The 22,861-nt window shown below is 45.4% G+C and overlaps 1 protein-coding gene and 1 long non-coding RNA gene across 3 annotated transcripts; one reads left to right on the top strand and one right to left on the bottom strand.

The window, feature by feature from the left end:
• Positions 1-4,681: 4,681 nt before the first annotated feature.
• On the bottom strand, positions 4,682-8,782 carry LOC121093015. Its single transcript, XR_005829454.1, has 3 exons — positions 8,697-8,782; positions 7,205-7,337; positions 4,682-4,811 (listed from the first exon to the last, which is right to left on the bottom strand). It is a non-coding gene; the product is annotated as an uncharacterized LOC121093015 (long non-coding RNA).
• Positions 5,165-21,212, top strand: LOC121093014 (histamine N-methyltransferase-like). Of its 2 annotated transcripts, XM_040604767.1 has the most exons (8): positions 5,165-5,366; positions 6,928-7,130; positions 8,592-8,788; positions 9,703-9,755; positions 13,219-13,326; positions 16,686-16,816; positions 17,421-17,514; positions 20,527-21,212. In XM_040604767.1, exons 3-8 carry the CDS (start codon positions 8,652-8,654, stop codon positions 20,880-20,882), a joined length of 879 nt encoding a protein of 292 aa, XP_040460701.1. In that variant the 5' UTR covers positions 5,165-5,366; positions 6,928-7,130; positions 8,592-8,651; the 3' UTR covers positions 20,883-21,212. The 2 variants fall into 2 exon arrangements, with proteins under 2 accessions (XP_040460701.1, XP_040460700.1); XM_040604766.1 differs by lacking the exon at positions 6,928-7,130 and having other exon boundaries at positions 5,166-5,366.
• The last annotated feature ends 1,649 nt before the right edge of the window (positions 21,213-22,861 follow it).

The raw sequence follows: 22,861 nt of genomic DNA, 5'->3' as shown, positions 1-22,861 counted from the left end.
GTGATGGCTTCCCAAAGACGGGTTAGAAGAAAGCCCTTCTAATTTCAGCTGATTGCTTTTCAAATGTCGCTCTTTCAGATCCTCTTCATCGCCTGAGCTCATTAGGGAGCAGCTAGAGGAGGGGGCAAGGGGAAATCAGTAACGTGGGAGGTGCCCATCACAAGCAGGCATTGAGTCGGTATTGGGAAGACAGTGACCTTCTGAGCCAGGAATACTTGTTTCAGTACAAATAACAGACTATTGCTGTTACGAGTGAACATTATTTAAAACATGAGGAGGTATTAAGAGCTGCATTACTTCTGTATCGCTTTTATCATCAGTGGGTCTGAAGCTCCACTAAGTTAGCGTGATACCAGGGGCCACCCCATGCAACAGTCTCTGAAAAAAAATAGTCTGAGATGGTATTTTTCATTTATAGGTAGTTGGGTATTTCTGTCAGTTCTCTCCTCATTTCACTGCATCTTGAAAAGAGAAAATAATTATTCCCATATATGGGTAAAATGCCCTAAAATTGCTTTTTTATAATGAATGATTGCTGCCTGCTAAAATGCATAGCAAACCTAAATCAGCATCAAAAATGTCAAAGAAAACCCAGCTCCTCTTCCCTGGCATAATTCTACTTTCCCATAACATCAATAACGTGAGCGAGGTCTTTGCCAAGTCCTTCATGCTACTCCAGCGCAGAAACTAGTTTCTTGGCAGAGATTGAAGTCCCAAGGGAAAAATGAGCTGCATACCACCCAGGGGCAGTGAGATCCTGGGGGTCTCGTGTCTGGTCCATCACTGCCGCGTGGCTTTGCGGGATGAAAGCTGTAGACTCTGGGTGATTTCTAGCAGCATCACTTTCTACCAGCTCTTTCTGGTACAGAGTACCAGTCAGTGAAGGTGTGTACCATCATTTATCACCTCCAAACCTGGATAGAATAATGAAATCCTTTAGTAATATTTTTTTTAAATTTGAATTTCTTTCTGAGATTGATTTCATTAAGAATTTCAGTTTCAAATTACTAATTGAAATACTCTAAAAATTATTTTTTTCAGTCTGGGAATAGAGCGCTGATTTGTTTCACTAATTGCAAGCCAGAAGTTTGGAGTGCTCCTTAATGAGATATTTCACAAACAATCTTTGTTTCAATTAACTTCAGGGAGGGGGGAAAATACAAAATTGTTGTAACTAAGGCACACATCTGTAAAAATTAAATGTGTTCCTCAGATGTACTTGGGAAGATAGAAGGACACATTTGTTGAATAAATCGTTCTCAGTAGCCAAGTTCAGGTTTGGCCTGTTGCTCAGTGTATTATGACAACAAAAAGTGAAAATGCAGCCAGGCATTAATTTTTGCTCTTTTTTTTTTTTTTTTTTTTTTTTTTTTGAGATATATATATATGTATTTCTGTATTGGTTTTGCTATCATCAATGTTTAAGAGGCATTTGGACAAAGCCTGCAGGGATGAACCAGCTGCAGTGGTTTGAGTCTGGCCATGCTGGAGAGGGGTTGGGGTGCTGCACCCCTCTTGCATGAAGAGCTGTGGCAGCCCAAAATTTGAAAGGCCCAAATTTAAGGTAATGGCTTGAGGAGGGAGAGCAAACCCTCACCCACATCACATGGGCAATTCACAGGGTGCAGCCGTGGGGGAGCGCATCCCACCCACCCGAGGCTGCTGTACCTGCCAAGGCTACCTTAAAGGCATGGTGAGGGTGGGGGCTGCGAAGACATGGACCCCTTCACCTGCGGCAGAGAGGTCCCCCAGGGCACCCCGCTTTGCAAGGGCTTCAGCTCATGAGCAGCAGGAGGAAGGGGGTGGCTGTGGCCTTGCAGCTAGCCCCTTTCCCCCCCAGGAGGATGTCAGCACCTGTGGCCACGTGTGTGTGCATGCAAAGCTTTGGAAATTTCCATTTTAATAAAGGCAGCCTTGGAGGAGCATGAGCAATAACCTGTCTGCTCTTTGGCACTGACAGTTAGGTTGTCCTGCAAAATGAGATTTTGTTACCCCAGCGCAGCAATCTTGTTATCAACTCCAGCTTACATCAGCGTGCTTTATTAGAAGACAGCAGAACTAATTCTTTAGACATTAAGCAACATCTAGCTCCTGCTTTTATCAGGCTGGCTGAGTGTGATTAAATCAAATCCAGAGGTAAGCCCAATAAACTCCTGGATCTCTGGGCTCAGATACTTGGTCCACCCACAGATGCTCTGAAGTCTGGTGACAGGATAGAAATTAGGTCTTCCCTGCCCGGCCTTTCCCACTCTTGCTGCCTCTTGAAAATCCAGTTTCCTACATCTGACCCATGTACTTTGGGCTCTCAGGTTTTATTAAGGCAGGGGGATCCATCCCCTGCCTGTTCCCAAGCTCATGTTGCTCAGCTGTGACTCCACGCTTGAATCCCTGCTCCAAAGGGATGGATCTTCACCCCAGTGGGGGCTGCTACAGCTGTGCATGTGATGGATGGTCTATTCCGGCACTCCCATCCCTTCCAAGATAAAATCAGCATCACACAGCTGTCATCATGTGTAACCAGCAGCCAGTCCCAATATCCTGCTTGCACCCAGCTTTTTTGTCAACTTAGATTGCACTTTCATCCCTGAAGGCATCAGTTGATTAAGCAGTTATCACAGCTCTTCTATATCTTCAGTGGAGAAATTTATGCTGCTATTCCCACTTCTACCATGGGACTGACGAGGCTGTTGGAGCTTATGGATCAGCACAACGTACAGGAAACCCCACGTTACTGCTGGACATGGCTGGTGGCCACCCCGGGGAGCATGTGCCAGGGCACGTTCCCCTGCGCCTTTCCTCCTTCAGCAAGGGCTGTCTCCCAGCAGCGCTTGCAGCATCCCTGAGAGAAAAAATGGTAGTGATTCATTTGGCCCAAGACTGTAACATTTAATTCCTTTCTCCTCCTTCCCAGAGTATAAATCTCCAGCCAAAACCCTTGCAGATTTACTCCAGAGAAGGAAATAATCTGCAGATGCTGACTTTTCCCAGCTCTTGCCTCACCTAAGGGGCCAGTGACAACTACTTGGGTCCTTGCCAGGTTTCTGGGTGGACTCGTCTTACTCATAGCTTTGTGTTTTAATATTATCCCACAACACTGTTGGCCAAGTATCTACAGAGCTGTGAATTGTCCCCTGAGCTGTCATGACAGAGAGATGTTTAATGCACAATAGCTATTATTTCCCAAATATTGATACCCTCAAGGCTTGTGGGATCTCCTTTCAATAACTCAGCCTCCTGCCATCTAGGACAGTGCTGTATATAAGAGGACGTATGGTAAAATGGCACAGGGAGGTGATTTTTCTTTTCTAAGTATTGATATTAAACAGTGTAAAACCACATTAATGAAGAAAGACCATAGATCTGCCTGGGGGCAATGTACAAGCTTCTCTGCAGGATTTCATTTTGCAGAATGATGCCAGCCCTTGGCCTGGCTCCTGCTCTTCCCTGCTGGCTCGTAGCCTCTGGCTCAGTGCAGCCCTGCCCTGGGCACAGGTGCATCTGCAGGGCATCATACAGACACCGTTGGGAAGGGACGGGGCTGGGGGCAAGGGAAGTGAGGTCCAGGTGGTGGTGCAGCATCCCCTCTCCCCATTTACCCTGCACCATGGTAGCACTGAGCCCACGTCAGAGTGAAACGACTGGGATTTGGCTTAAAGCTCACAGAATATGTCTCCAGGGGAAATTAAAGAAGCAAATTAACAGCAGCATCTTTTATTTTCATAAAGCACTTAAAAGCACCAGATGCATATAATCTGTAATTTTGGCTCTCTAAACTTAGGCTTTCATTTTAAATGGCAACTGGCGCTTGGAAAATTCATATTTAGTGGATGGCAGAGGGAGAAAAGCATGGACCAGATGCACTGAGTTTATTTTCTTTTGACCAACTTGCACAGCTCTGGTGATGCCAATTAATCTGGATTTCCAGAACTGCAGAGAAAACCAGGAAAACAGAAACCACCACTGACCTTGCTGTTCAGCTATGTTTGAACAGGAGTGCTTATCGCTGGTATGGAGCCAGGACAGGGCTTTGCACAGCATTGCACGGCCACCGCTGCAGCAGGGCTTGCACCCACAGCCCATGTGAGAGCCATTGCTGCAGAACCAGCATTTGCTGGGACACTGCAAGCCAAGAGGAGCTGGCTCAATTCATAGCTGTCTGACAGAGGAGCTGGGGTTTCATTTTCCTTAAAATGCCTCTTGAAGTCGTGATTGTCAATTTCAAATGGAAAAACAGTTGTGGGTCTGCTCATCCCTCCTGCATGGCTTTGGCATTGCTGTTTGCCAAGGGTCTTTGTCTTTGGATATCCTTCCTTCGAAGTGGTTTGGAAATGGTGCTGTGTATGGAGAGAGAAGAAAATGCAGCGGTTATTGCCTTCCCACACCCTCATCGTTCTAGCTGAACAAGTTTAAATGTTGATATGAAATCTTTCTTTCCATAAACTTTCAACTAAACTTCCAACTACAGCCATTCTTCCTGTAACTGTGCTTTGAAAGCTTTATTATTAACATAACTGGTATTCTTTTACATGACTTTTGTAATGTGAACCGTTAATTTCTCCATCTATGTCCAGAAGGAAAATGTCTTCATTTAACTCAAAAAAATTCCTTCTCACTAAACATGAAGGAACAATGAATAATTTGAGGCACACACAGAGCAAATATTTTATTAACGCTCCGAACACCAAAACACAGTGTGATAGCAGACCTGGGTCAATGTTTTTTTCGCTCTTGTGTTCCCTGGGATAAAACTTCTCCAAACAGGGCTGTGGAGGGTGCACGCAGCTCAGAAAATGCTTCCCACTGCTTCAGCCCTGGAAAGTAAGGGATAAGCAAAATCTCAGCTGCTGGCAAGAAAACCAGCTAAAAAGCAAGGTAATCTGTAATGGTAGGCTTCTATGGGCAAACTGTAAATGATCCCGCACGTCACCACATGCCACACACTGAGACAACTATTTCCAATTTGTCAAGAGCTGCGTTTCTTCTATACCAGTGGCAGGGCTTTATTTTTCATCCGGAGTCTTAATTAACACATCGATAGAGCTCTGTGTTTAAACGCTCCCGGGGCACTGGTGGCCGTGCCAGGTGTGTCCTGGGGGATGGCTGGGGGATGGCTGGTGGGCACCATGCGGAAGGCACCGGGTGGACGTGGCAGGCAGGGTTTGAACTGCCTGCTCTGCCTCTGCAGGCAGCCGCCACCGCACGAGGCTAGGATGATGCAAAACCTCCTCCACGCTGCCACGTCGCAGCCCCGGGGGTGGGACAGCAGCAGCTGCTGGGAAGGTGGCCGGCCGGGAGCGTGTCCCAAGCACCGCAGTGGCATCGCGCCGTGGGAGCCCACGACCCCGAGAGACACAGCCTGCGCGTGTGTAAGTATGGCTGCGGCGAGGCGAGCACAAGCTTCACAGATCGCATTCAACTCCTGCGAGAGGGATCCGTGTTTTGCTGGTGTTCAGCAACAAGGCGTAATCCTCTGCTAATCAGCCCAAGCTCCGGCTGCAAATACTTGACGGCTGAGGGCAGGGTCACTTTGTTCTCTGGCTTCCTGGGGAAGGTTTAAAGGGTTTTGCAGGGAGCATAAAGCAGGTTGAATTCTGCTGGCGCTGGTGTAAACCAGGGGTGGAACAAGTAACCGCAGTGTAAACACTGAGTCTGGTTTTGTAACTCCTCAATCTTTTTAGGGAGCTACATATAAATCTGGATTATGGCTGAAGGGAAGATGTGCAAGAGAACATTATTATCCAAAAGTTTCTATCAGCCTGATCCAGAAAAAAAATCCTTTTCTTCCTTTTCTTTACTCATTTTTAAAGTTAACTGGCTGCCTTTCAAACAGCAAAACCCATCAGGAAATAAATAGAGCACATTCAAACAGGCAAAATCGTAATGAAATAAATGAGACAAATTCCGTGAACTGCACCTAACATGAAAACGAATCTCAGCTGCTCATTAGAGACTGCTGAGCAGGGGACGTGGGCAAATTAAATCATGGGAAGCAGAGGGAGGCATAGAAAAAAGGTTTATTATCTAAATCTCCTCTTATTAACTGCAAAATATTTTTTCAAGATTGAAGACGGTAAAATTTGTTAGTGGCAAGTAGCAAAGCCTCTATGCACTTAAAGTAAAAAGCGAGGAGCTGGGCAGAGCAGAGGAATGGGTAAACAGGGCATATACCGACCGCTTTATCTTCAGGGTGGGTTAGCAGCGAGGAGTTCTCACCTGACGTACATCCAGGTGTTTGCTTCCTTATGGTCTCTGGCAAAATACATCCTTGCTTTCCTGAGGTTAATTGGGATTTTGCCGTATGGGCAAAGACGGGGCCACGGGTCGGAGGCTGAGGCGCAGCAGCAGAGCCAGTGGGTGGCGTGGGCAGCGTGCTGCCTGTGGGCTAGTGGTGGGTGATGCCTGGGCCATCGCCCCCCACCTGACAGAGTCAATCCAGCTGTGGTTTGTTGGTCTGTCTGATGCACGGGCCAGATCACCTGTCTTATCTAACGCACCAGGCTTGCTGAAGCAGGCGGTGGGGGGGAAAGCTTTGTGGCTGGGGAGGTTGTCACCTTCCTGTGCCACTCTGACCAGTCTCGTGGGCATCTGAGATCCAGCAAAGTTTTTAAAGCTCTGCCATCTGCTTGTTACCAGGCCTTTTTCATCATTGCTTTTTAACATACTCATTTTTGCTGTTTTTTCCCTTGAAAGCACTTTGCTGTCTGAGAGGGTGGGGAACGGGGAGCATGCCAAAAGCCAGGTATGCCTCGGTGATGGTATGGGTGGAATATCATACCGTGGCTCCTGCTTCAGAGGTCACCGCTGCTCTTCAGGACTGCCCCAAGTACAGCAATGAGCAGGCATTGCTAATTGATCTAATGGTTCTTGTAGCAGCATGCACTGGAGAAGGTGCACTGCCTCCAACCTTCACTGTTCATCTTCCTGCAGGAGCCTTTGGGACACGTGGAGATGTGGCTCATGGGCTGCAAACCCAAAGCATGTCACAACCTGGACGTTGGCATGAGCAGCAAAGGAAACCTGGCAAAGCTAAGCATTTTATGCTACGGTCGAAGAGGGGGCAGGAGGAGGAGCTGAGGAACTGCAGCTGCTCAGCATGAGGGCTGTCCTTAGAAATCATCCTTCAAGAAGGAGTGAGAGCCAGGAAGAGAATAAGGCAATGGCCAGGCAATGTGGAGATGTCAGGGAGAAATTGTGCCAAACCCACCTTTCTGCCGGCGGTGTAGCAGCCCAGCTGTACAGGGGAGAAGGAGGTGTTCCTGTACAGGGGCTTTAGGGCTGCACTATCTTCTGTGACATTCTCATAAACAAGGGAGGAAGACGTGGCCTTGATGAGACAGCTATTGGGTGGGTGGGAAAATGGTTGCACAGTTAGTCAGGAAAATGATCAGCAGTTCAGTGCCAGAAAGGGAGGTAATGGCGAGTAGGAACCGGAGCCCACTGCTCTTCTGTGTCTCTGTTCGTGATTTGGAGGAGAGACAGGACAGTTGCTATTTGATCTGCAGCTCAGAGGGACTTCAGCACAGCGGAGGACAGAATTACAGTCCAAAGGGACAACACTAGTCTGGAAAAAGTCCATGGTTTCTGTTTCAGTGGTCAGGCTGGTGAGTGAAGGCAAGGGGCAGGGGGGTCCCGGTGGGGTGAGGAAAGCTGTCCAGGCTGCGCTGGGAGCCAGGGGATGTCTGTGCGTGGGAGGCTTTTGCCCTTGGCTGCTGTGCTTCAACAACAACAGGGCTTGGCTGGAGACAGTCCAAAGGCAGCGATAAAAATAACAAGAGGTGGCTGGGCTATAACCTCTGCTGGAAAGCCAGAGGAGATGGGTTAAGAGACTCTGGGGAGATATGGTGCAGTACTTAAGCACAGGACTTGTGAGGAGGAGAAGGGTTCCTCTTTCTCCTTGCCAGTTATGACAAGACATGGTGGACTTAAGCTGTGGTTTCAGAGGGGATGAGCACATCTTTGTGCACTTTCCAGGGTACAGCCCAACATTTCCCGATAGCACACTCTGCCTCCCCTGGCTCCCGACTGTATAAGCCGGGTTTAGCACAACATCCATTCCTGTAGCTCACATGACTTTCCTGAATTAAGTACTTAGCCCGTGGGAATCACACCATTATCTTCAGAGAAACTAGAAAAATAAAGAGTGCATTATAAGGTTTTTATTGTTTTCACCCCACCATCAACATTCCCTTTAAGAACATCAAAAGATTAAAAAAGCAGATAGAGACATCTGCCAGCATCTCTGGAGATGTGTGCTGCACTTTCTTCTAATCCAGACCAAGTCTTTGGAGCCTTTCCATGCCTTCAAGAAATAGGGGAATTTTTCTTTTATTTAAGAACTGTCTAAAGACCCTTTTACTGGGTTTTAACAAAGCCCTGTGTCAGCACACTTAAAAAATGTTGGCATTTCCTCTGCGCAGATTAAAGATGACATATCACCCTTTGCTGCTCAAACCTGATTTACAGCTTCTATTGCAAAATTGCATAATACTTTTTTAAGTGCTCTAAGGCGCAGTGGCAGGGGCGAGGACACAGAGCAAAGTCTGGGTGCATGCTGGTTTGTACCTCTGCAGCATTTGCTATTCCTTCTCTAGGTCTGAAAGAAAAGCTGCAGGGAGCCACCTGTCCCCTCTGGCACCCTTCTGCCCCCCAGCATGGCATCACCCATGAGGAGCCTGTGCACCGACCCTGCCAGATACCTCCAGTCTTTCCGTCTCTTCCTCGCGAATTCAACCGAGCACCAGTGCATGCATGGCTTCATACAGAGGCACCTGCCCGCCGTGATAGCAAGGTAACATGGAGGTGGCCACATGGGGCTGAAGGACAACCCTGGGCATGGGCCCACGGCGGTGACGGGCTCGGCTGGGCTAGGGGGGCTGCCTGCAAAAGACAGATTGCTTCTCCCCGCCGGCCGTCCCATCTGTGGGGCTCTGATAGGGCTTGGCTGGAGTTTTGTTTGTACACGCAGCTGAGCGGCTGCTCTTTGGGCTGGAGCCTGCCTAGCAGCGGGGAGATAAGGCTGGATTCTTTCCTTGCATGCAAATACAGCTTACCCTGAACCAACTCTAAAATAGAGCAACAGATATTATATTCTAACATTAGATTTGGCTGAAAACATCTTTTCAAAAGTAATTTTTTTCAGGTAATATTTAGGCCCTCTCTGCTATGTCTAAATAATGCTCCTGCTTTGCTGGTGCGTGGGTTTTGCTGGAGCCCTCGCTTTGCGGGCTGGCTCGGGCAGCAGGCAGCCGGCATCAAATCCTGCCTGCGGGGAGGCCCTTCTCTGGGCTTGGAGGTTTATGGCTCTGCCAAGACCTTGCTAAGGGATTTTAAGCATGTTACACTCTCCCCTCTTCCTTCCCGTTTTGCAAAATGTAAAACTTCTACAAATAATTGCTCAGCTGCTGTGGTCCTCGAAGCACAGACACAGAGAAGACATGTACCTGCTTCTGCTTGTATGCACATGTAATGAAAGCAGAACTCCCCTGCAAATTGCCATATTAACGGGAAATTGGGAATCTCCAAAGAGCAGAGTTCTGAATCTGGTCCCTCCTGCCAGCTCACCAGCACACCTGTACATGTGCAGGTTGCATTTGATTTTGTTCTGCAGATTGTAGTCTTCATGGGATCTCCAGTGCTTCGCACAATGCATGTAACCCTCTCTACCGGGAAGCTCTCCTAAAACACAGAAATAATGTTTTTCAGTATTGGAAACGGGAAGTCTACAATCAATATTCTGAGCGTTGGTGGTGGAGCAGGTATGCTATGGACTTCAATATCGATGTGCTTTTACCTTTTTTTTCAAGAATAGAGGATTAAAATTTGCAGAAAGGAGCCAAGTGGGAAACAAGTCTTCTCTTGAAAAGCTCTGGGGGACAGATGGTGTTAGCCGGTGTGTGGCCACATTGCCTAAAAGCAGCTTGTGCCTCCTCACCCTGATACTTGTATGTCCTCCACGAGAAACCTTCTTCTGCACCATTGCTCCTCAAGGATAGGGAAAGGCTTGACCTGCCCCATAGTGTTTCTATGCCCAAAAAAAGTGCCATAATCTCTTAGATTCCTCAGATTATTAAATTTTTACTGGCATTGAAATTATTTTCCACTGTAACCATTTACTGAGGTGATAACTCCTCACCATCGCTGCCTCCTGCCTTGGCTGACTTCTGTTTTGCCTGTACAGACCTGCTGACCACAGGCAATGCATAAGCCCCTCCGGGATCTACCCTCCCCCACAGCACTGGAGCTGAATGTAAGCTCCAGAAGAAATCCAAAGAGATCAGAAAAAGTGTCTTATCTGAAGTTCACTGGGTGGAAAAACAACACCAATAACATCGAGTGGATGCTTTTCATTAAGTTCTTCCTTAAGTTCCCCCATAATTAAAGTCTATGAATTTTCTAATTCTGCTCTGCCCATTAAGTCATCAAACTTAAATTCTCTATGAACAGTTAATTCAGTTTGAATGCTTTTGTCATACTATGTCCAAAGACTAATCTCAGCCTTGTCAATCTCTCCTAATAAGTAAAAATAATTGTATGTAAATGGTGGGTATTATTTATAAAACAGGCTGTGTGACAGAGCAGGAACATCACTTTCCAAACAAAGGAAACCATTCTTCTGCTCCCAAAAATGTTGGGTTTGACAGGAACGCTTTAGGCAGGTGAGGTACAACTCCCTAACCAGGGATGCTCCAGCTTAGCATGATGGACATTCAATAACATGCAGGCAAAGCTCATTATGTGATGCAAAACCCCCCAAATTACCAGACCCTTGCTGCTTTTTGTCTTGTTCAGGTCGTGGGTCCTCGAGTGGTCAGGAGGGAGCAGCTTCCCAAATCCCCAGCTAACCCTGGCTGGTGTCGGAGGGCAGTGATGGAGCTGCTGCCCTGGCCTCACCTGCCCCTGCGCTTCGCAGGGAGAGAGCACGGAAGGGAAGTGTTTCTTTTCCACTTTCCCACCTCGAGAGACAAGCAAACCATTTAATGTAGCATCATATCCCATTACACCCGCCCATATACAGTGCCTGTCTTCGCCTACAGTCTCTGCCTTATTAAGTTCACACTCCAGCGCGCAGCACTCTGTACCTTTAAAAACCATAAAAGTCATCAACACTGCTATAAAGTAGCAACTGTGCTGTAAACTATCCCGTTACGTAAAACGTTTAATTAGAAACTTAATGGTGAACATAGTGGTAGCCTTTAAAAGGTAATTGTGTTGGAGAGTTTAAATAATTCGGATAGCCTAATTGCCAAATTGTTGATAATGCAAGCTGCCACAGATTTGACTGTAAAATGCCTCAGGACACTTGTTTGCATATAAAAGAGCTAACTGAAGTCAATTAAGGCTGTGGATTAAATTATGAATCAAAAGGGGTGTTTTTTCTGGTTAAAAGCAATACAAGGGTGGTTTGGCCACAGAAGAGTGGAAAGGAATATATTAACCTATCTGCATATGGAAATGCAAAATTAAAATTATTTTTTTATTAGGACCTGCACGCCTTTTCCAAGGGCTAATCCATTTTACAGGAAGTTGGTAAAACAACCAAAAATCAAAATATTGCAGTAGCTCATTACAAAACCTGTGTTCCCAAATTTTACCACGGCAGCCTGTGGATGACTGGCTTTGCTCTGATTTTTCAGCAGAATACAGGGTTTGCAGTGACAGCAAAGCTGCATCTATTTATCTTACTTCAGAAATTCAATTTCCCTCTCTCAAGGAACATGCTTGCACAGATGCCATGTAAATTTTGGTGTTATCAGTTGATTTAAGAAAGACACGTAAGTCTGAAAAAATTGAACTCTTCCTCACTTTTTATGTTAAATTCTCAGGGCTTAAATGAGCCAGTGAGACCTGGGCTGGGGTGCCTGATTTTGACCTGAGGTGATGTGTGGTGGAGCCAGGAGCAGGCAGAGATCTCCTTGTAGTCAAAGGGACCTTCCTGGGGGAGGACCTGGTGTGCTGGGCTGAGCTCTGGGGAACACATTATGGCTATTTAATCCCCAATATTTTCCTTTTGTACCTCACATCTTCTGTGTAAGTGAGCTAACACTAAAGTGGCAGGAGCCCAGGGGCACTGAAAATCATGAGGGTGGGCAGAGGCTGTGCAAATACCATGGAGACCATCCCTCCACAGTCCCTCAGCAAGGGCCTGTCTGGCCGTCAGGGTTTGCTGGATGATCTTCCATTCAGTACAGAATTTTTTGTTAATTTGCAGGGATTTTTATAATATGGTATTATAAAAGCTCAATATTTGTTGGTAACATGACCCCTGGCTCTATATTATTTGCCACCGATACCCTCTGTCTCACTCTTTCTACCATAATTTATTCTTCTGTTATTTTTTTTTCCACCTAAAATTTATGTAAGCACAACAGGCAGACATGAGCCTTAAGAAAGCTAAGCAAGCCAGCGTGATGCTGTCCCTGGACACGTGTCTCAGCAGGAGCATCAGCTCCTTGAGCTTCCTCTATTGTGGATGGGGAAAGGTGACCAAGAGCAATGGCAGCTCATTTTAAATTTTGAAATGTTGGATCTATTGGTACTTCCCACAGTAAAATAATTGTATCTGGCCTGAACAATGTCCAGAGAGAACTACTCCTCCCCCAAAAAGTACAGTCAGCTCTGGGGTGTTCTGTAAACAGGGGTTAGATAAATACAAATGGTATGTGTAGTATTTGTCATACTTATGGAAAAAGGTCACAGGACACTTAAAGACAAACAGATATAAAGGTTGTTTCTGATTCCAGTGTAAACACATACTCTTTTCTCCCTCACCCACATGCCCTGGTAACCAGTGAGGTGCTTGGCTAACAATGCTATTACTGATCCTAAGAAATCCTGTCAGGTTCACTGGTGACGGGACCATCAGGACTGGTACTGTCAGAGCCACTGAGGATCCTCCCCAGCAGGTTAGCCCATGTCCACAAAACATGAGCTCAGGCCATGCATGACTGTGTCTGGTTTTCCCTTGGCACTGATGGTGGTAGTCAGAGAGGAGGAATGAGGATAGCTGGGACTGGTATTTATATTTTTCTCAAACCCTAGAGCTAAATCTTCAGGGACAATCTGCTGAGAATACAAAGCAGCTACATGTGCCTGTGTGGTTTGTTTTCCATACCTGAATGGCAGGCATAGGTCTTCAAGACTGGGGATGTGATGGTGGTGGAGGTAACACTTGCCTGAGCTTTGCTTTCACCTTGTGTTTCCTGTCTCCCGCTTCCCTAGGTGAGATCGACCTGCTGGTCCTCTCAAAAGTACAAGCCAGATATCCAGGGGTCCCCATCAACAATGACGTGATAGAGCCGAGTGCTGACCAAATCTGCAAGTACAAAGGTATTTTTACTTTAAATAAATTGAATTTACATTCAGTATGCTGAATGCATTAAAAAGAGTTGAACACTGCATGACCCCACATTCAAATGCTTTTTTGTCAGAACTGGCTCTTAAAAGTTAAAAAAACTCACTGTTTTATGCTTTTTTTGCCATCACTGCTCTTCAACAATCTTCAGTCTCATTGCAAAGAACTCTGTGTGGCAAACACTTGGGCTGGACAGACTTTAAAAGCTAAGCAAGGTGGGAACTGATGAATGATTTTATGGGAATAGAGTAAAATCCCCACATTTCAGAAAGTTCTTCCTCCTTCAACTTGCACTGAATCAGGATCTTCCTCAACATCAAAGGGAAAATTCTCCCTCGTGGTAATTCTCGCATATCTTAAAAATCGTTTCCAAATAACAAATTGCTAAACCTCATGGTGTTGCACTAAATTAGTTACCATCCTTTGAATTAGAAAACATGGAAAGGAAAACAAGATGGATAGAAAAGATGTCGTTAGAGCTTGTTTCCTTCCACCAGCCCAAAGGTCTGAGCACCACCGATGAAGGAAAGCCAAGCATTTTCCAGGGAGGACTGAATGTTAGGCAGGAGTGCTTCAGGCAAATTGCCCTACAAATCGAGCATTAAATATCAATCCACAGTTTGATTATCACTGGATTAGCACCTACCAGGCTTTACCTTAGCAGGTCATTATGGTCTTGTAGGGAGATGACACCAGCTACAGCGCCGCAGGCGGTGAGCAGTACCTTGCCAGAAAGCAGCTGCTGGATGGATGGACGTGGCAGTAATGAATGAACCTCCTCAGCAGCCTGTGCTGCTGGAAATGCTCCCAACTAGTAAATACCAGGCTGTAAAACTACACTGTAAATTTCCAACTCTCACTCTTGCTTAAGTCCTTAAAGAAGCATTCCCAGTATGGAACAACTGGTGGAAGTCAAAGGGGAAAAAACCCAATATGGTAACAATCCCTTTCTCCCTGTAGTGGGGGAGTTTGATGTCTCTGGAGGTACCAAAGGCTTCCAAGAAACGCATCATTTTTTTTCTATCTGCCTCTGTATCACATGGAACTGATCTTTGAAAAGATGGCTTGTGCAAAATCCCAGGAACTTTTACATCGCTCCAGACTGAGATACTAAAGGATGGGCAACAGAGCATCTGCTCTGTTGATAAGACAGTTTTGGCACTTGCCCATAGCATTTCTGTGCTGTCTGGGCAGTGGACCACAGGTGTGTGAGGCTGGATTTGCGCTGAATTTTCCTAGTGGTCCTACCACCTACCACCACTGGCAGTCCTAGCCTACTTCCATGAGTTTCTTTCCAGAAGAAAGTTAAAGAAAATACGAGACGTTGCCCTTATTTTAAGTTTTATGCTAAACCAGAAATGAAATATTAATCTGAATTTCTTTCTTTAAACTTTCTTATTTGGTAATTAATCATGTCCCCAGTAGGTATCATTAATTAGGTTTCTCAGCCCTAAGAATTTCCAGGGAGAATTGGAAACATTATCTGCGCCTCCAAGGATTCAGTAGTTATGCTTTCTGCCTAACCAGATACTTTCTCCTTGGGAAGGAGAAGCCAAGCTCACAAGAGAAACTTCATACTGGGATGTGCAGTGATGACAAGCTGAGGTTTCTCTTAGGCTGCGTCACACAACAGAGGAACTCCTCAAAGCCCTGTGGCCAGGCTGTGCCTTTCCCTCTTTTCTGGTCCATGTCCAGGTGCTTGGTGACCGTGGCTGGGGTGCTGGCGACCCCACAAGCTGGGTTGAACCCAGGAGAAAGTTCAGGAAAACTTTTCAAAATGGTTAGTGTGATACATTTTGGCTTCAGATGAACCTTTGGGCAGAAACTTCCCACAATCAGGATGAGTTTGCCCTTTCTGAAATTTTGACTTTAAAAGCTCACCCTGGGAAGCAATTCACTTTTCTTTCTAATGCCTCCTCACAGACTCTCTAGCAATTGAGTTGAACCAGATTGCACCAGATTATTTGTGATGGTGATATGAACTGCTGCTGGATGAAGTCTGAGTTTAAAACAGCAAATTAAATCTGAACCACAAGTGCTGGGGCCAGTGACTGATAATTGGAAGCGAACAGAATAACAGCAACAGCATCCGAAAGGGGTGGCCCATTTGCAGCCATAACAGAGAGGAGATAAGCGCTGATGGAGCATTTCTCATCTGTCTGATGGGGATATGTCCTAATCAGAGCCCAAAAGGAGAAACATTTTGATTAGTGGTGTAAAGGCGCTGGTCTTAGCAAATCATGTTGTTTTGAACATGTGTTCTGTAGCTAAGGCTCAGTCTGCCTTCGGGCCATTGAAGTTTTAAATTTATGTTAACTCCAGCGAAGCACAGGAATCGCATCAGGGTTAGCTTTGTCCTGGGGCAATCCCGAGCGCCAGGCAGGAGTGCAGTGATATGAGCTCCATATGCCAGCAGATGGACATTAGTATTCCAGCATCCCCTAAATTATGAAATTATCTCTCGGGTTTGCTGCTATAAAAAGCAAAGAAATGCAGTGATGAGCCAGGCCCTTGGTATAACTTATTCCTTGAATCCACTTCTCCAGCTTTCTGCTTTGCTCAGTTGCTGGGTGTGCATTGTATCAAGGTCTGAAAGCACACCTTGTGTCACTCTTTATACTAGTCTTTGCTTTAAAACACCATTATCCCTTTCACCTGAAGCAGTTGGCTGAAAGGGTGGGCTTTTGAAAAATTATTTGAACACTTCAGAAGCCAAATGTCCAGAAATGGGTCCTTGCCCAGGGAGCAAAGCTCCTTCCCTTTCCCACCATCCCTGGGACACATTCGAGCCATTTGCTTTCTCTGCCTTTCTTGAGCTTTTAATTGTGCTTCTCTCTAAAATAAAACCCCCTTTGATCTATCCTCGAGCCCTGTATTTACTTATTCAGTCTCTGGAGTATCCTTTGCCATGGCCTGGCTTCTGCTCAGCTACGTGGGTCTTGCATGGTACCTAAATGAAGGGTCCATCAGCTCTTCTTGCATTTGCCATCAAATGGGCCCCTTGTGGTCTCCTAACTGGTTATCCCAGCCAACACCTTTTAATTCAGCTTGAGCCAGTCATGAAGAAGAGTTTCTTTCTTTTTTTTTTAATGAGGTAAAGACTAGAAGAGCCCAAATGAGGGTGCAAAGGCAAAAGCATCAGACCCTCTTAAGACTTCATCCTACAAAGACCTTTCTCACATATGGGCTCAAGGTTTTAAATATTCCACTGCTGTGTTCTACTGGCACCAAAACTCTCTACCTAAATATGAGTTTTGGATGTATCAAAGCTCAGAATGGAAATTGGTCCTGTATTTCCAATTGAGATATCACTGTCCTGCCTTCTGTATTTCAGAGCGTGTGGCTGAGACATCAAACCTTGAGAACGTAAAGTTTACTTGGCATGTGGAGACAGCTTATGAATATGAAAGTCGAATGAATGCAGAGAAGAAGTCTAAAAAATGGGACTTCATTCACATGGTCCAGGTAAAAGTCTCTGCAAAGTAAATGTTGTCAAAGGCTTGGCTGTTAAAATTATGCATGAAGTATGTGACCTCATTATCCACTCTAGGGGGAAGAAAGGTGAGTTTATTTCCCTGTAATTTAAAGTACTTAAGGGTAAACGAACTGCAAAAATGAAAGATGGGTTACAGCAAAGCAACTTTGAGCACAGTAGTCCTATTAACCAGGCTGTGGGTGGCAGTCAACTAAAAATACATTTTAACTAGTGTTTTCAAAGCTCCTTGTCCTCTCCATGAAATTGCCTTTTTATTTCCAAGTTTATGAAAGCCATTACAAGCCACCTTCACTGCTAAGAAAGGCAAATCTCTTCATCCCAGATGAGTGAATGAACATGAGCTTGGTCCCGGGACAGCCAGGAGCAGGCAAGGCAGTGCAAGGCAGTGCAAGGCAGTGACAGCCCCCAGCGTGCAGTGTGAGCCCGCTGCCCGCTGCTGCGCTAACGTGTCTCTTGGTCCTGCTACTTTTCTGTCCAAAGTTGCCCCCACTGCATTTCTTTTACCTAGTGGTACCAGTTATAATATCCACTTGGACAGCATTGTGTCTCCGTAAGCATCTCCGCTCTTTCCAGATGCTGTATTACGTGAAAGATGTCCCAGCGACTATCCGGTACTTCCACAGCCTCCTGGAAGCGCAGGCGAAGCTCCTCATTATCCTGGTGTCAGGTGAGAGCTGCCCCACCACCACTACACCACATGGCAAGAGCCATGAGGACCTTTGGCATTCCTGTGAGTTCAACACAGGCCAGCTAGAAACCAATGCACGTTTTAATTTACAACACCCTTTATCACTGACAGAGGTGCACTGAGTAACAAATGGTGCCCGCTGATCTACGCCCACTGAACTCTGCACACCACCTATATCTGTGCAGCTCTGTGCTTCAGACTGTAAAGCCGAAGGCTCTGTGGGCCAGCAAACCCGTGCCATGGGCACAAAATGTCTTTTCTCACCTTTTGCCCTTCCCCATCCTATAGCCTGGCCAGTGCTGGATGGCAGCAGAGAGCCCCCCAGCAGGCGAGAGGCTCCATCCCACAGCTCTCGCTTGCAAGAGCTCCTTCAGCCTCTGCTATTTTCTGTGAAAGGCTTTTCAGGCTGGACACCGCATTATCTCACTCCCAGAGACTGGTGGCATTAAGCAAACAGCTACAACAGGACTCGGCTGTGCCATACAGCAGGTGTTAGAGCACATATGGTTCATTTTCTTCTCAAACTGCCCATTTCCTTAATATCATCGTTTTGGGTGGAAAAGATCGTTCTTAGTCTGTTCTTAGGCTCTGTGGCCAAACCAGTGGGAAAATGTGGGAGCGGAGTAAACAACAGCCTTTTAACACTGTGGGCAAGATATGCTAGAGGTAGTGCCATGGTGAGGTCTAGTTTGACTCTAGAAAGCCTTTACCTTGCCACATAAGCCACGGAAATTTTAGTTGTGCAAACAGTTGCATCTCATAGTTTTGTCAAGGATGCTGTTACTTGTTCAGAGGTTTAAGCTTAATTTTTTATTGGATTTGGACATGTCTGTGAACTGTAATGTGTTTGATGAAGTTCCTTTTTTGTGTTCATGAAGCGTCCACCGTGAAGTGACACTTCTCTGACCTGAATTTATTCAAACTATTTTTCTCCAAAGAGTTTTTGGTTTAAAGTGTTTTCAAGCAGTTCACTGCAAGAAATCTGTATTTTAAATGATCTGATTGTAGATGATTTAGAAGAACTGTTCCTGTTCTTTGGCTGAACCAGAATAGATCATAATACCAGACTATTGCTGATTACCTGTGTATAGTTAATTGAAACACTTTTCCAGTTGCTCAACCTGTCCCTTTGGATATTCGTGAAATATGAATACAGGGAGGAACATGTGTCTATTCAAAATTAATGTGATTAAAAACTTGAATTCATCAAAAGTATTTGAAATCCTCTCTGGGCCAGGTGAGGCTGTGTTTTCTGAGGGAGCAAAAAGGAGCAGAAATTGTTGGGGCCAGCAAGAAAATGGGAGAGAGGAGCAGGGCTCAGAACAGCAGAGAGGAAAAGATGAGGATAACCTTGGGGGAAAGAAGAGCATCAAGAGAGGGGAAGGGGAATTGCTCTGAAAATGAGCACTGAAGCAAAAAGAGGTACTGAAATATAAGCAGAACAGAGGTAATTTCAAAAAACAAAGGTAATGTCATCTCCAACACAAACACATTAGGATGTGTTAATTAAAAACCAGTCTGGGAGTAGGATTGGTGGGAGAGGGCTTGGTCAGCTGGCGAAGGCTGCAGTCCCTCCTGCCCCGGCCCCGCCGGGAGAGCAGGCAAGTTGCAAGAGCTATGCAGTGTTATTTTTAACATATTTAAAAAATCTGTTTACATCGCCTTGAAAACAAAAGTAGTGCCATATGCTGAGCCTATTGAGAGCTATTATAATAATGCTGCGTTCAGGTAGTGTATAATTGCTCGGCTCAGAGATGGCACTGAGTCACACAACACTGACACCAGCAAATTTTCTGCAATTAGTGCTCTGCATTCAATTTCCACCAGGTGAAAGAAAATATTGTAGCCCCTCTTCTAAACTCCAAACTGTTTATTTGACTATAAATAACTGTTTGCAGATAAAGCATTTGCAAAACCGCCGAGCAACTGGTTTTAGTAGTTATGGAGATTTATAGTCATAACTCTCAAGAGCTGCTCATTAGGCTCAGAGTTATTTTCATCCCGTCCAGTCATTCTGGGTGACCCTTTTGAAGTGATTTATAGCAGAAATGCTGAATCAGAGATCCAGGCTGAGAGAAAATAAAGATGTGAAGACATACTGGGGGGAGGGTTCACCTTACCCAGCTGGTTTTCTTTGTAAAGGGTCCCTTGAGAAGAGGTGCATGCGCAAGTGTGGGCTTGGCATGGGCTCAGTTCTGGCAGTGATTGCGGTGCTACAGGAGCCTTTTCCTTCCTCATGCTTCACCTTTGCACACCCACACAGTACGCAGCCAAAACGTCCTTCTGGCACGACTGCGGCAGTCTGCTTGGGGTGAGGGGCAGCCCTCTCAGTGTCCATGCCCAACAGCATGTGATGGGAGCCAAGGCTGAAGGCTGGGAGGATGGTGCAGCTTCATCCTGAGCTCTGTCCATCACACATCCAGCTGCATGGACAATGTGATGAGAGTTTTGTACCCCATGTATTTCATGTAGCAGAGAGATTGTTTACTGGTACTAAGTAATTCAATGAAGCTCGTGTGTAGCTCGACCACAGGGTAACTACGTGAAGGAATAGTAGAGGACTTGGTCTTCCCAACAGGCAGCTGAAATCTAGGGAATAGTTTAAATCAAGAAGATGGCACCGAATAGCTAGTGCTCAGCATGTGGACACAGGAAAGATGTCCCTGTGAGATACTGCCTATGTGCACGAGGCAGAGGGGTGCAGCGTGTTGGGAGTGGAAGAAGGGAGGATTGGGTGCACTGAGCTGCTCTAGCCTCAGCTGGGGGCTTGGTGGGAGGTGCTGGAGCTCCAGGGTAGGTATGTCCAGCTCCTCCTGCAGCCCCAATCCCAAGGCACAGAAGCAGGGGGGCAGATGTCTCCACCACATGTCCCAGCTCTGGAGAGATCCCACTCACAACGAGGACAACTACTGAAAAAACGGATGATCAAAAATTTCTTCAAAGAGTGTTTTTCCTTATTCCTGAGCATTTTTCTTGTGGTTTATCTCTCAGAAACCAGTGGCTGGGAAAATCTGTGGAAGAAGTATGGGTCTTCCTTGCCTTTAGATGATCTCTGCTCTTACGTTTCTTCTGCTGACATCAAAAGGATACTGGATTCAGCCGGGCTGAAGTACCAGGTCCATGAGCTCCCATCCTCCATGGACATAACGAGCTGCTTTGTTGAAGGGAACAAGGATGGGGAGCTGTTGCTGGATTTCCTGACGGAAACTTGTGAGTTTTCAAAAGCTGCTCCTCCTGAACTAAAGCGTCAAGTAATGGAGGAGTTAAGAAAGCCTGAATGCAGCGAAGAAAGAGATGGGAAGGTGCTTTTTAATAACAACCTGAGTGTCATAGTGATTGAGCCATGAGTTAACCTCTCCTTGCCTCTTGATCCAAAGCAAATAGCCAGATACAAACTGTTAAAAGCTGAAATACATTTTCCAATATTTTGTACGTGGCTCAATTAACTTCAGTACTGACATATAATTTTTGGAACCTGTTAAGAAATCAATGTTAATGTCTTTTGTTACAAGTAAAATTTAATATCCAATTAATTCTGCACTAATTATGAATGTGTAACTCACTAAGCAGTTAATTTTGCTTTATCATATGGATGTTGTATAACAGATGTAACTTGCACCAGCTGCTCAGGCCCTGCAGAAACCTGACCGTTTCCTAAGAAATAATCATGAACTGTACATGGTTTCAGTATCTTCATTTAAAAACTTTCTATGGACCAAATAAAAAAAAATTACAACTTCTCAGTGCAGCTGGCAAGAGTAGAGGCTCAGAATGACTGACTGGGTGGGATTTCTTGAGCTTGTGACTTCAAGATCTCACACCTCCAGTTACTGTGAAAGTGGCCTCACACAGCGTGTGCGATGGTTACTTGCTCCTGCCTCTGCAGCCAGCTCCATCTAGTGGAACTGATTCCCTTTTCCTGTATTTTTACTTCGTTTTTATGAGGTTGCATCTGCAGAGTGATTTCTGTACCAGGTCCACGCTGGCACTGCAAGAGGGAAGCAGCTGGGAATAGTTGAGGTGCAGCAGCGGTAATGACCATCCCGGAGAGGTGGATTTCACCAGCGAGCCCTGACCCAAAGCCTTTGCTCGGAACCAGCTACTGCTGTCACTTTGGCCTTTTTGCTATTTTCATTTAGCCACACAAACCTGCTGGCCACAGCCTTTCTCTAGCCTGGCAGCAAGGGCCATGCATGGCTTGTGAGCTGTGTAACAATGAAGAAGCGAAAAGAAATTCTGATGCCAAACTCACAGGTTTCAGTGGGATTTGTTTCATTTTCAATAGATTCATGTCAGGTAAATCTGTTCAATATATAGTATACGATGTTCAGCAGGAAGATTCTTTACCTCCTCGGTCCCTTCTCCATGCGGAGTTGTCTCTGCTCTTGTAGTTGATGCATTTGTTTTGCGAAATGATTTTACAGCTTTAAGAAGTGTTGCGCTCTCTGCAAGGCACAATGCATAGTGGGATACAATAGGGTTGCTTGAATGAATTTAACAGTCTGAATGCTCAGTTTATCCCATGAGACAGGTGAGGTTTATGCCATTGAAATAATCTGACTCAGTGTTGAAAGGGCTTACTTTAGGTAATACTTCAGCTGTGAGCAATTGTATTTTATTTTTGCATATATATTTCTGATACAATATAGATTATTAATGATTTTAAGTGATTTACAAGAAACTATATGGGGTGTTAATAGCTGGTTTATATTCATTTTAGGGTGAATTATTTGAAACACAGACTTGTCTTGGTGATCAAATATTGATTCCAGTGTATTTTAGAATGTTTCTATGGTATTTCTCAGTGTTGAATGGGACAAAATCTCTTGCTGCTTTTACACAGTGCTACGTACAGATTCTTGCATTAGAAGACCCCAGTGTATCTGTAAGCAGCTACAGTGACAAGCAGGAAAGAAAGAAAAACTCTCATTAGGACAGATTGCTCCATGCATTTCTAATGGGAAACAAATTAAAGTTACAATTATTTTTGCAGCTCTTTTGTGCTGTCAGTGGCCTCTTCTAAATGGTGCTTGCGAAGGGGTTGACCGCTGAATATTGCCACATCAACCCTGTCAGGGATGACGTACCTTTGGGAGCCACAGAAATGCTAGAACAAAAAATACCCCAAAACCCAACAACAAAACCCAGCAACAAGATGCACGTGCAGGTCCTGTTCCTTTTGGGTTTAGCAAAGGTAAAAAAAAAAAAAAAAAAAAAGAAAAAAAAAAAAAAAGAAAAAAGAAAAAAGCTTTTTAGAATTTTTAGGCAAGGTTTGTTCTGAAACTGTGCAAGACAGCAGGAAAGACAAGGAACAGCAGAGATGATC

This window comes from Falco naumanni, chromosome 8, assembly GCF_017639655.2.
Source record: "Falco naumanni isolate bFalNau1 chromosome 8, bFalNau1.pat, whole genome shotgun sequence".
Classification (NCBI taxonomy): domain Eukaryota; kingdom Metazoa; phylum Chordata; class Aves; order Falconiformes; family Falconidae; genus Falco; species Falco naumanni.
Note: the sequence above shows the minus strand (reverse complement) of the source record. Positions and strands in the feature narration are given on the sequence as shown.

Bases quoted from the DNA above. Each gene is read 5' to 3' on its own strand.
- LOC121093014 (XM_040604767.1), top strand. From the start codon at position 8,652: ATGGCATCACCCATGAGGAGCCTGTGCACCGACCCTGCCAGATACCTC. The intron at 9,756-13,218 runs GTATGCTATGGA...CCGCTTCCCTAG, and splicing joins GAGCGTTGGTGGTGGAGCAG to GTGAGATCGACCTGCTGGTC. The intron at 17,515-20,526 runs GTGAGAGCTGCC...TTTATCTCTCAG, and splicing joins CCTCATTATCCTGGTGTCAG to AAACCAGTGGCTGGGAAAAT.